At 43.7% G+C, this 12,601-nt stretch overlaps 1 protein-coding gene across 4 annotated transcripts in view; it reads right to left on the reverse strand.

Moving 5' to 3' along the window:
- ATP9B (ATPase phospholipid transporting 9B) overlaps positions 1-12,601 on the reverse strand; it is a 434,681-nt gene that overhangs the window by 375,423 nt on the left and 46,657 nt on the right. For all 4 annotated transcript variants that reach the window (XM_088475905.1, XM_088475902.1, XM_088475901.1 and 1 more), the window contains exon 3: positions 2,994-3,144. In XM_088475905.1, the coding sequence (XP_088332031.1) occupies positions 2,994-3,144 (151 nt within the window). The remainder of the gene's footprint in view (positions 1-2,993; positions 3,145-12,601) is intronic.

The raw sequence follows: 12,601 nt of genomic DNA on the forward strand, positions 1-12,601 counted from the left end.
TAGAACCTCTAGCGGAGGATCCTTGGGACCTACAGAATGACAGACCCTTGGCTTTTCCCTGCGTACGAAAGGAACGAAAATTAGAAGAGTGTGACCTAGACAAGCCGTTTTAGATGCTGCTACCGTAGCCACTATCTTGTCCAATTCCGGATGAAAGAGAATATCCCCCTTAAGGGCCTTAGAGTATGCATCAGCATGCCAGGAACGAAGCCAGAGGGCTCTTCTGGCTGACACGGAAGACGCCGATATCTTGGAAGTTAGAATACCTGTGCCTATAGCTGCCTCCCCCAGTTAGGAAGATGCCCCCCGGATATGCTCCACGAGAGACAAAAGCTCATTCCTGTGAGTACCTGAAGTGGTAACATCTTCCAGGGCATCCGCCCAGCGACCGATGGCCTTAGCAACCCAGGCAGATGCCAGGGCCGGACGAGCTACCGCACCTGCATTGGAATAAATAGATTTGAGAAAAGTGTCCAGCTTCCTATATGCCGGATCTTTAAGGGATGCCATATTAGGAATAAAAAGAGAGATATTTTTGACCAGGCGGGCAACGGCAGCGTCAACCAGGGGAGGAGACTCCCATTTAGACCGATCGGCAGCAGGCAGAGGATAAAAGGAAGTAATGCGCTTAGAAACCTGGAAGTGCCTATTAGGGTGGGACCATACCCCCGCCAAAAGGTCCTCAAGCTGCGCAGAGGAAAGAAATTCTGAAACTACCTTCTTTTGACGCTTAAATACTGGAGCATTGGACAAAGGGGCCTGCTCAGCTTCCTTGAATTGCAGTACCGATTTAACCGCCTTAATCAAAGAAACTACATCCTCTTGAGGCTGAGAATCGTCCAGAATAGAAAAGGGCTCAGAGGCTATAGACCCGATTTCCTCATGATCAGAGGGAACCTCAAAGTCTAACTCAATATCAGACTAGGATATAGAGCTGTCCCTTCTACATTCTTGTCTGTCCCTTCTAGAGGGTAGCCAAATGTTTGGGTATGTGAGAAAGGTAGGTGAGTGCACTAATTGTCAACATAGGGAGACTGCCCTGCTTACTTGCCCCTAGAACTGCCACTGCTGCTGTGCAAAAGCGTCCATCTCTGGATTAGGCCCACCAGTGCACTCTTGCAACAACTTATACTTAATGCAAATTATACACCTCCAAACAAGTTTATTCATGCTTCCCTCCAACTCTGCATAGTCCGTTCTTGTGTCAAAATGCAATCTCTTAACTTTGCCTGCAGGAGAACACCCCACTACAGCACAGTTACACCTCATTAGTCACAAGTGGCAATTTCACCGACATGCGTACAATTCTGCATCACTTCTACTTATGTACATTTGATTCCCGAGCATGTGCAGTGTGACAACACACAAGATGCTAACAAGCGTATTTTTAACCCCGCATCAGGAACTCCGTGGTCAAATTGTACTTGACACTTGAATTGTGCATACTGCAATTAACTCATGGTAAAGACAACATTTTTTATGTTTTTTAATTACCAAATGATACATTATAATGAGGAGCCTTCCCTTAGCACATCACTGCCTCATCATCCGGTGGCAGCTACCATATATGAAAAAGAACCCTTAGACACATATCACCATGTGCTACTTGCACTTGCTTTGAGATGTGCAAGATAACTGGCAACAGGACCAAAAATGTAAGAGAAAGAAAATAACTACCTTTATTGTGTCTCCTCTACTCTTGTCATTAATTACCGTTCTCTTCATATAGGGGGAAATGTATCTAAACCTATGAAGCAGAGGAGGACCTCTTCCCTGCATTATTTCTAATTATGCCATTTGAGACTTGGATCTTACTATATCAAATGGCAAGGTTTGCCCTGTTGAGGTTTTTGTTAGGCAACTGCACATTCAAAGAATATTTTTCTCTATCTTCTCACAATCTATCAGAAAACCTGTTTGTACTGAAGACAAACAGATTCCTCCAGTCTTGAGATCATGGATGAAGCCTATGACACATTTCTGTCTGTTAGTAAAAAGCCAGAATGCTAAAACAGGCCTTGCATACTAAAATTAGAAAGATGGCAGAGGGGAGGATATTGAACAATAGGTACATCTGCTAAATATTTGATATGCTATGACCCTTTCCATTTAAGAACTACACATACCCAATGTCTTTACTTTAGGTCTAATCTGTTAATGTACAATATTTGTTTAGGTAATAATAATGCTATTTTATTACAGTTATTTTTAGAAAACAGTTATTTTTTAGAAAACAGGCCTTGTCAATTTAAGGGCGTGCCACCCCCAGTGACTGATTTTACTGCAGCCTTCCCAGTAAATTCCGCTACTTCAGTGAGTCATTTGCAGTCCGTGACTGCACTGGCTACACTGTGACTGGCAGTGGCTTCCCATTGGAAGCATAAACTGCCAGTCACAGACAGGACAGACAGTCCCAGGGGGAGGGTTTTTTTCCCGTGGGACTGCCAGTATGAGCTGCAATTAGCTGAGAGCTGCTTCCAGTGGAAGCCACTGCTCTTCCTTTTGGGCAGCCCTACTCGGCTTATAGGGGCAGCAGCCGATACAGTCCCTAGAAGCCGGTGTTGTGCGCATGCGCAGAGCCTCATGCAAGAGGGAAGGAGCCGCTGCCCGTCGCCCAATTTCTGGGAGTGCCAAGGCCAGGGCCCGTATCTTCCGACGCAGATTAACTTGTCTCGGCTACAGAGCTGTGTGGGCGATGGTCTCACAAATTACCCGATGCTGCGATTTAGGATGCAGCACTCGGATCTGCGATGCCAGCAGGAGGCATTTTTTTCCTTCAAACGCCTCCTTTAGCATTAGCATATTAGTTGTACGGTATTGCACAGCCGCTTCCCTGTGGTTGTGCAATTCCATAAATATCTGAATCAGGCCCTGTATGATCAGAGAGTAGAATTTCACCAGCAGTACTAATGAATGTAGGTTGGTAGCTCGCAATGTTCACATATGTATAATTTCTGTGTATGTTTATAACACTAAATAGGCTGTGTTCTTACCCCAGGTACAAACGTAAAGATGTTGTATTTCTGGTTTTTTATAGCATTCCTAGGATATTTTTCCTCACATTTCTCTGGGCATCCCAACCAGACAGTTCGAGCTCTCAGTTCCTTCCTTCTTCTGCAAACATTTACGAGCCAGTCACAACAGCTAGGAAATGAAAGACAATAAAGAACTGAACATTTGAAATTCATTTTTTTAAATACTATTACTTATATTGAATAGCATTAAACTGATTCTTTCAAAAGAAAGCTACAAATAAATTTAAGTAAACAAAAGTGTAATTCTCTATGAGAATTAAGGTTATACAGCACTGTCATTACAGAAGTTTGACAGCAGCTGCATTTGTGGTACTGAAATTCACTGTTGCTGCAAAACATTTATTTTTGTAAAGCATTTTCTAGTATGTACATTATTTACTCAACATTACAAATGTCTCATTTAAGAATATTGTTTACATCTTCAATTCAATAACATATAATCCACCCATTCACATTAACAGCCTGATTCAGATTTAGTAGCAAATCACAGAACGGCAGCCAATACCAGCCTCGGAATAACCAAAAGTATGAAAACAATAAAAGGTTGCCGCCTTGCACAACTGTTTTACTGAAGCGCCACGGCGAAGCGCCCATGATACCCCGACCACCCATGTTGAATAAGCCTTGAGTGAAATAGGAACAGGCACATCAGAGGACAGATATGCCTGACGAATAGCTGCAGTCACGCATCTGGCAATAGAACTATTGGTGGCCGGCCAACTACGCTTCAGAGCATCCACCAGCACTAAGAGAGAATCAGTATGGTGAAAACCAGAGGTATGATGATTGTAATTCCATAATGCCCTCACAACATCTAAATGATGAAGCAAGGAATCTTAAGAGGAAGAAGAACACAGAAAAGAACGAAGAACAGCGTCCTGATTCATATGAAACTTGGGCACTACCTTAGGCAAGAAAGACGGCTTAGTCCGTAATACCACCCTATCTGCATGAAAAAATTAAGGGAGGCGAACAGGACAGTGCAACCACTTCAGACACCCTTCTAGACAAAGCGATGGGTAGAAGGAAGACAACCTTCAAGGTGGTTTTTGAAGAGCGTCCAGGACCAATATAAATCACAAGGAGGAATAGGAGGAATACAGTGCCTTGCAGAAGTATTCACCCCCATTTCATTTTTCATGTTTTGTTGCCTCACAACCTGGAATTAAAATGGATTGTCTGAAGGTGTGCATCATTTCATTCACAGAACATGCCTACAACTGTGAAGTTGTGTTTTTTTTTATATTGTGAATCAAACAACATTTAGGACAACATAACAGATAATTTCAGCGTGCATAACTATTCACCCTCTAAAGTCAGTACTTTATCGAGCCACCTTTTGCGGCAATTACAGCTGCAAGTCGTTTTGGATAAGTCTCTATGAGTTTGCCACATCTTGCCCCTGTGATTTTTGCCCATTCCTCAAGGCAAAACTGCTCCAGCTCCTTCATGTTGGATGGTTTCCACTTGTGAACAGCAATCTTCAAGTCTGACCACAGATTCTCAATTGGATTGAGATCTGGGCTTTGACTAGGCCATTCCAACACATTTAAATGTTTCCCCTTAAACCACTTGACTGTTGCTTTAGCAGTATGCATCGGGTCATTATCCTGCTGGAAGGTGAACCTCCGTCCCAGTCTCAAATGACTGGCAGACTGAAACAGGTTTTGCTCAAGAATATCCCTGTATTTAGCATCATCCATCTTTCCCTCGACTCGAATCAGTTTCCCAGTCCCTGCTGCTGAAAAACATCCCCACAGCATGATCCTGCCACCACCATGTTTCACTGTGGTAATGGTGTTCTTGGGGTGATGGGATGTGTTGGGTTTGCGCCAGACATAGCGTTTTACTTGGTGGCCGAAAAGTTAAATTTTAGTCTCATCTGACCAGAGCACCTTCCTCCATACATTTGGGGAGTCGCCCACATGCCTTTTGGCAAACTCAAATCGTGTCTTCTTATTTTTATCACTAAGTAATGCCTTTTTTCAGGCCACTCTTCCATAAAGCTCAGCTCTATGGAGTGTAAGGCTTATTGTGGTCACATGCACAGATACACTGCTGTGGAACTCTGCAGCTCCTTCAGGGTTACCTTTGGTCTCTGTGCTGCCTCTCTGATTAATGCCCTCCTTGCCCGGTCTGTGAGTTTTGGTGGGCGGCCCTCTCTTGGCAGGTTTGTTGTGGTACCATGTTCTTTCCATTTGATGATGATGGATTTGATGGTGCTCCGGGGGATCATCAAAGATTTGGATATTTTTTTATAACCTAACCCAGAATTGTACTTCTCAACAACTTTGTCCCTGACTTGTTTGGAGAGCTCCTTGGTCTTCATGGTGTGATGCCTCTTGCTTAGTGGTGTTGCAGCCTCTGGGGCCTTTCAGTAAAGATGTGTTTATACTGACAGATCACGTGACACTTAGATTTCACACAGGTGGACTTAATTTCACTAATTATGTGACTTCTGAAGGTAATTGGTTGTACCAGAACTTTTGAGGGGGTTCATAGCAAAGGGGGTGATTACATATGCACATGCCAATTTTCAGAATTTTATTTATAAAGATTCTTTTTTATAGATATATTTTTCTCATTTAACTTCACCAAATTAGAATATTTTGTGCATATCCATCACATAAAATTCAGATTAAAAAAATACATAAATTACAGGTTGAATACTTTTGCAAGACACTGCATAAGGTGATTGGAGGCTAAGCACACCCTGCAGAAATGTCTGCACCTCCAGAGTGACTGGCAAACATTTCTGAAATAGCACAGAAAGGGCTGACACCTGCCCCTTTAAAGAAGACAGACGGAGACCTTTTGACAATCCCTCTTAAGCCAGAAGAGGTGAGAGTCTGAAAACCTTGGTGGAAAGATGACAGCGTTCACATCAGACTTGGTGGTAAATTTTGGACCTAACAGGCTTCCTGGCCTGAAGCATTGTAGAAATCACTGGTCTCAAAAGCCACGATGTCAAAGTTAGTTGAGAAAAATTGGTGTGAAGACATGGCCCTTGATGAAGTAGATCTTCTTTGAGGGGAAGACGCCATGGGGCATCGGCATGGCAAATCTTCTGAAGCACCCTGGCCAACATGGGACAGAGGAAGAAAAAGATACCCCAAACAGAAGGATCAGGGTACCGACAGAACATTCACCAAATTTGCCTGAGGTTCCCTGGACCTTGCACCGTAAATTGGCAATTCTTGTTGAGGTGAAAGGCCATTTGATCTATATCGGGCATACCCCATTGGTTTGCTATGGCCTGAAAAATCTCCTGATGGAGTTCCCACTCCTCCAGGTGCACTGAGTGACGATTTATAAAAGTCTGCCTCTCAGCTCTCCACCCCAGGAACGTGGATGGCCGATATCGGAGGTACCCAGGCCTCTGCCTAAGAAAAGATCAGAGATACCTCCAACATAGCCTGGTGACTTTGAGTGCTTCTCTGGCGATTGATATATGCCACCATGGTGGCACTGTCCAATTCAATGCAAACTGGCTTCTTGTGCAAGATGTCCTGAGCCTGCAGAAGAGTCAATATGACAGCTAATTCCAGAATGTTGATTGGGAGCCATGCCTCGGACCTGGACCAGCGGCCCTGAAACTGGAGGCTGGGAATCACCACACCCCAACCAATCAAACTGGGGTCAGTGGTGATGAGGATCCAATCCCAGATCCAGAAGGGATTGCCCCTGGACAAGTTCTGAGGCTGTAGCCATCACTGGAAATATTTCAGTGTCTGAGGTGACAAGCAAAAGAACTACTTGTCCAAACAAATATCCTTTCGGACCCAATGGGCCAGGATCTGGTACTGTAGAGGATGGGAATGGAACCTGGCAAAAGGAACTGTCTTGAATGATGCCACCATCTTCCCCAGAAGCTTCATATCCCTGAGGATAGAAACCTGTGGAAGCTGAATTACAGTCCTGACCAAAGACTGTAGATCCTGAACCTTTTCTGAAGGAAGATAGACTTGCTGAATGTGAGAATCGAAAAGGAGACCTAAAAAGATCATTCGCTGAGATGGAATGAGATTGGACTTGAGATCCCACTCGTGGGATTCCAATGCTTCTTTGACCATCTCCAAATGCTGCATCTGCATAGACTCTGAACCTGCTTTTACTAACAAGTCGTAAAAATATGGAATAATGGCAACACCCTTTTTTCTGAGTAAAGCTGTACCATGTGAGCCATTATCTTCATAAACACTCTGGGAGCTGTGGATAAACCAAACGGAAGAGGTTGGGACTGGAAGTGATGGACTCCCACTGAGAACAGCAGTAACCTTTGATGATCCTGTCAAATTGGAACATGAAGATAAGCATCTTTGACATTGAGGGATGCCAACAACTCCCTTTCTAACATTAAACTGATGACAGAATACAGAGACTTCATCTTCAAGTGTGCCACCTCTAATGATTAAAGATTAATCCCTTACTAACAGGATACGCTCTGACTGCCTGAGCCCTGTAAACAGGAGCGGAGGCTGGTGACAAAAATACAAATCAAAACAAGAAAAATAAAGTTAACTTTAAGGAACAGAGAAACATAGTGACTCACTAAACAGGCAATAGAAAATAACTGAAGCTTCAGGGAAGCAGGAGGGGTCTATGTAGGGGATGGAGCCAAATTTGTCTTCAAGTGCATACTCCTGTGGTCCAACCCACTTAACCCAGCATCAGCTAGCAGTGTCACCCAGATCAGAAGATAAGGAAAGAGCAAACTGCACCTTGGTAAAACCACGGTGCACTGAAGGTGGGGTAGATTTAATATGTGCAGAGCGATTAAAGTTTGGAAGTGGTATGCATTAGCTTCATTCTAAATATCAGTGTAAAAAGGCACAAGTAGTGAATAGTGATCATGAATATTTATATAAATATAGTACTGACAGTTTATAATCCCATTGACATATGAAAAAAAGTAGTGCCTGAAATATTGTTGGCATGCCTACATAAATTCACACCTAACACTAGGTGAACATAGAAAAAAAGGTAGAAATGAAGTTGCATTGTTAAAGCACCAATATTCTCATATCTTTTACTGGGGGTGCACAAAGTACAATTTAAAATAAACTTCGGTTAAACATTTGTTCATTCCAGAACCATTTGTAATGTAATGCTATATTATAATATGTAGTGTATAGCCAAAATAGTATACAAGCACTACAAAATTGTACTTAATATGCAGATGATGTTTAAAAAAAGGCAGCTGGTCTTGTCAAGCTGCAGCAGTAATGTGTATTAAAAAGAAAGATCTATATGCAGCACAAGATGAACAGAGTTCAATAGGTTCCAATTATCTAAGGATACTCCCTTGTTTAGGAACATAAGCCATATTTGCAGAAATGCACTGATGAGCTGTTAATTATTGACATGTAAAAGTCAATAATGAATACTACGATGGTGCAGTTTTTTTTTCCTCATATGTAGTTATTGGCTTCTACTCAACCTGTATCTACACTGACATCCTAAATCTTCTGTCTGTCCTCTAAACACAGACCCCATAGGAACAAAATGGAGCACATGACCAGTATTTGTTACTTTTATTGCAAGCTATTTTACTGTAGGCACTGCAGACGGTTTTTCCTTTGCTAGACAATTTGGTTATAGAAACTGTAACGGTTGAGATGCATTGCTATAGGAGATTGCTTTAGAGAAAAAAGAAATAAAGAGCATCACATGAATAATTAACAAATCACAATTAACTGCTCTGTCTTTGAAATAGGTATAGTTTATCTGAGCTCGAGAAGAGTAAGTTACTTAATCTAAGAGATCTATGTGGCTGTGTAAAGTAGATAACAGTATTTGAAAACATGTAGCAACCATTATAAAAGAAAATATAAAATTATACGATATGTCCATCACAAACCCAAAATTGATGTTCATTTTTTTTCTATTGCTAGCAAAGTAAAATATCTGTGCTGAGGGCTTGTTTAGCGTATTCTAAAATGGATTTTCTAAAAAATGAAAACCCGCAGCCAGTATAGCCGTCCGTCACTCCCTCATCTGTAATGTTAAGTTCTCCTGGGTTCCGGGAACAAGGGAAGTTATGGGTTAGCGGAAACTACGAGCAGTGGGAGAAGCCAAGCACTCGTCTAAAGAACTGGGGATGTAAAAATTCAACTGAATCTAATTATTGCTGTCAAAATCCTGTTCTGCTACAAGTTATCTGAAGTGGGAATTGGATTTATTGTAGGCCCCATTAACTGTGCTCCTCCTGTGGCCTGCACTCTACACTAACAGCAGAGTCAGAGGAAACCACACACTACTATGGGGGCTGAGCATTGTGCCATAACTGTGCTCCTCCTGTGGCCTGCACTCTACTCTAACAGCAGAGTCAGAGGAAACCACACACTACTATGGGGGCTGAGCATTGTGCCATAACTGTGCTCCTCCTGTGGCCTGCACTCCACACTAACAGCAGAGTCAGAGGAAACCACACACTACTGTGGGGGCTGAGCATTGTGCCATAACTGTGCTCCTCCTGTGGCCTGCACTCCACACTAACAGCAGAGTCAGAGACAGAGGAAATCACACTCTACTATGGGGGCTGAGCATTGTGCCATAACTGTGCTCCTTCTTTGGCCTGTACTCTACACTAACAGCAGAGTTGGAGACAGAGGAAACCACACACTACTATGGGGGCTGAGCATTGTGCCATAACTGTGCTCCTCCTGTGGCCTGCACTCCACACTAACAGCAGAGTCAGAGACAGAGGAAACCACACACTACTATGGGGGCTGAGCATTGTGCCATAACTGTGCTCCTCCTGTGGCCTGCACTCCACACTAACAGCAGAGTCAGAGACAGAGGAAACCACACACTACTATGGGGGCTGAGCACAGTGCCACAACTGTGCTCCTCCTGTGGCCTGCACTCCACACTAACAGCAGAGTCAGAGACAGAGGAAACCATACACTACTATGGGGGCTGAGCACAGTGCCACAACTGTGCTCCTCCTGTGGCCTGCACTCCACACTAACAGCAGAGTCAGAGACAGAGGAAATCACACTCTACTATGGGGGCTGAGCATTGTGCCATAACTGTGCTCCTTCTTTGGCCTGTACTCTACACTAACAGCAGAGTTGGAGACAGAGGAAACCACACACTACTATGGGGGCTGAGCATTGTGCCATAACTGTGCTCCTCCTGTGGCCTGCACTCTATACTAACAGCAGAGTCAGAGACAGAGGAAACCACACACTACTATGGGGGCTGAGCACAGTGCCACAACTGTGCTCCTCCTGTGGCCTGCACTCCACACTAACAGCAGAGTCAGAGACAGAGGAAACCACACACTACTATGGGGGCTGAGCATTGTGCCATAACTGTGCTCCTCCTGTGGCCTGCACTCCACACTAACAGCAGAGTCAGAGACAGAGGAAACCACACACTACTATGGGGGCTGAGCACAGTGCCACAACTGTGCTCCTCCTGTGGCCTGCACTCCACACTAGCAGCAGAGTCAGAGACAGAGGAAATCACACTCTACTATGGGGGCTGAGCATTGTGCCATAACTGTGCTCCTTCTTTGGCCTGTACTCTACACTAACAGCAGAGTTGGAGACAGAGGAAACCACACACTACTATGGGGGCTGAGCATTGTGCCTTAACTGTGCTCCTCCTGTGGCCTGCACTCTATACTAACAGCAGAGTCAGAGACAGAGGAAACCACACACTACTATGGGGGCTGAGCACAGTGCCACAACTGTGCTCCTCCTGTGGCCTGCACTCCACACTAACAGCAGAGTCAGAGACAGAGGAAACCACACACTACTATGGGGGCTGAGCATTGTGCCATAACTGTGCTCCTCCTGTGGCCTGCACTCCACACTAACAGCAGAGTCAGAGACAGAGGAAACCATACACTACTATGGGGGCTGAGCACAGTGCCACAACTGTGCTCCTCCTGTGGCCTGCACTCCACACTAACAGCAGAGTCAGAGACAGAGGAAATCACACTCTACTATGGGGGCTGAGCATTGTGCCATAACTGTGCTCCTTCTTTGGCCTGTACTCTACACTAACAGCAGAGTTGGAGACAGAGGAAACCACACACTACTATGGGGGCTGAGCATTGTGCCATAACTGTGCTCCTCCTGTGGCCTGCACTCTATACTAACAGCAGAGTCAGAGACAGAGGAAACCACACACTACTATGGGGGCTGAGCATTGTGCCATAACTGTGCTCCTCCTGTGGCCTGCACTCCACACTAACAGCAGAGTCAGAGACAGAGGAAACCACACACTACTATGGGGGCTGAGAACAGTGCCACAACTGTGCTCCTCCTGTGGCCTGCACTCCACACTAACAGCAGAGTCAGAGACAGAGGAAACCACACACTACTATGGGGGCTGAGCATTGTGCCATAACTGTGCTCCTCCTGTGGCCTGCACTCCACACTAACAGCAGAGTCAGAGACAGAGGAAACCACACACTACTATGGGGGCTGAGCACAGTGCCACACTGTTCAGTGCAGGTTAGCCCCCAGTGTCTTGTTATATTCTGTATATAGAAATACAGTGGACTGTGAAGGCATGGTGGAAACTGGCTATAATGGTACTACATGTCCCAGCATGTCATGTTAGTGGTTAGCATTTCACATGTGAGTGAAAGGTTTTTATAGCACAAATTTTATTTTCAGAGTTTATATTTTATTTATTTAAGCTGGATATAGAATTACTGTGGTGGAAACATGTATTCAGATTCCACAGTAAGGCCACCCCCACTTCAGTGACATACATAGTTACATATGGGCCCCTACCAATGGTTGCCCTGATTACCCCTTCATGACCCAGTCCAACACAGAGTGGATCTTTGCATATGTGGATCGCATGGGTTGTTGCTGACATTTGGTGAAAATGTTATTATAATAGCTTCATTACAAATATTTTTACTGAAAAAACGTTGATGTGTTCAATACTTACTTTACCCGTGGAATGTACATACCCAGTTTGTGATATCATGAATGTTAGTTGGAATAATGCACTAAATTTTAATATGAGGTATAGTATTGGGCTGAACATATTCTAAGACACCAGTGTAAAATATATTTTGTGGACAATGGTTTGTCTGACTTGCTGTAGTGATATGGAACATGTTAATCTAATCCCATGTGATATTACATTTTATCTCTGCAATCCAAAATAAAAAAAATGAAAATGTATTCCTCAAATTGTCTAAATAGCCTCACAATTCTATTAGACAACACATTCACAATTGGAGTGCCATCTAACAGCATGCATGGGAACTATAGGAGACTGTAGATGTGTGTTAGGCTGGCCATACACTGCACAATTATCGTTTCAACTTCCCAACTAAATGACAAGTTGGAACAATGTTCGTGCAGTATATGACAGCAACAAATTATAATTGGCCTTGTGAAAATGCAAAAAAAATATTGATCACACTGGTTGGTTAAATCCAGCATGTTGAGTATAACCAACCTCCAATGTTTCAGTGTATGAGGAAAGTTATGCCAAACTCCGAGAGCTCAGATGAAAGATCATAGTTACATTGTAAAAAAAAAATTTTTGGTTACTCTTTCATATTTGCATCCAACCTTTCATTAGCA

This window comes from Taudactylus pleione, unplaced genomic scaffold, assembly GCF_031769625.1.
Source record: "Taudactylus pleione unplaced genomic scaffold, aTauple2 ptg000179l, whole genome shotgun sequence".
Classification (NCBI taxonomy): Eukaryota; Metazoa; Chordata; class Amphibia; order Anura; family Myobatrachidae; genus Taudactylus; species Taudactylus pleione.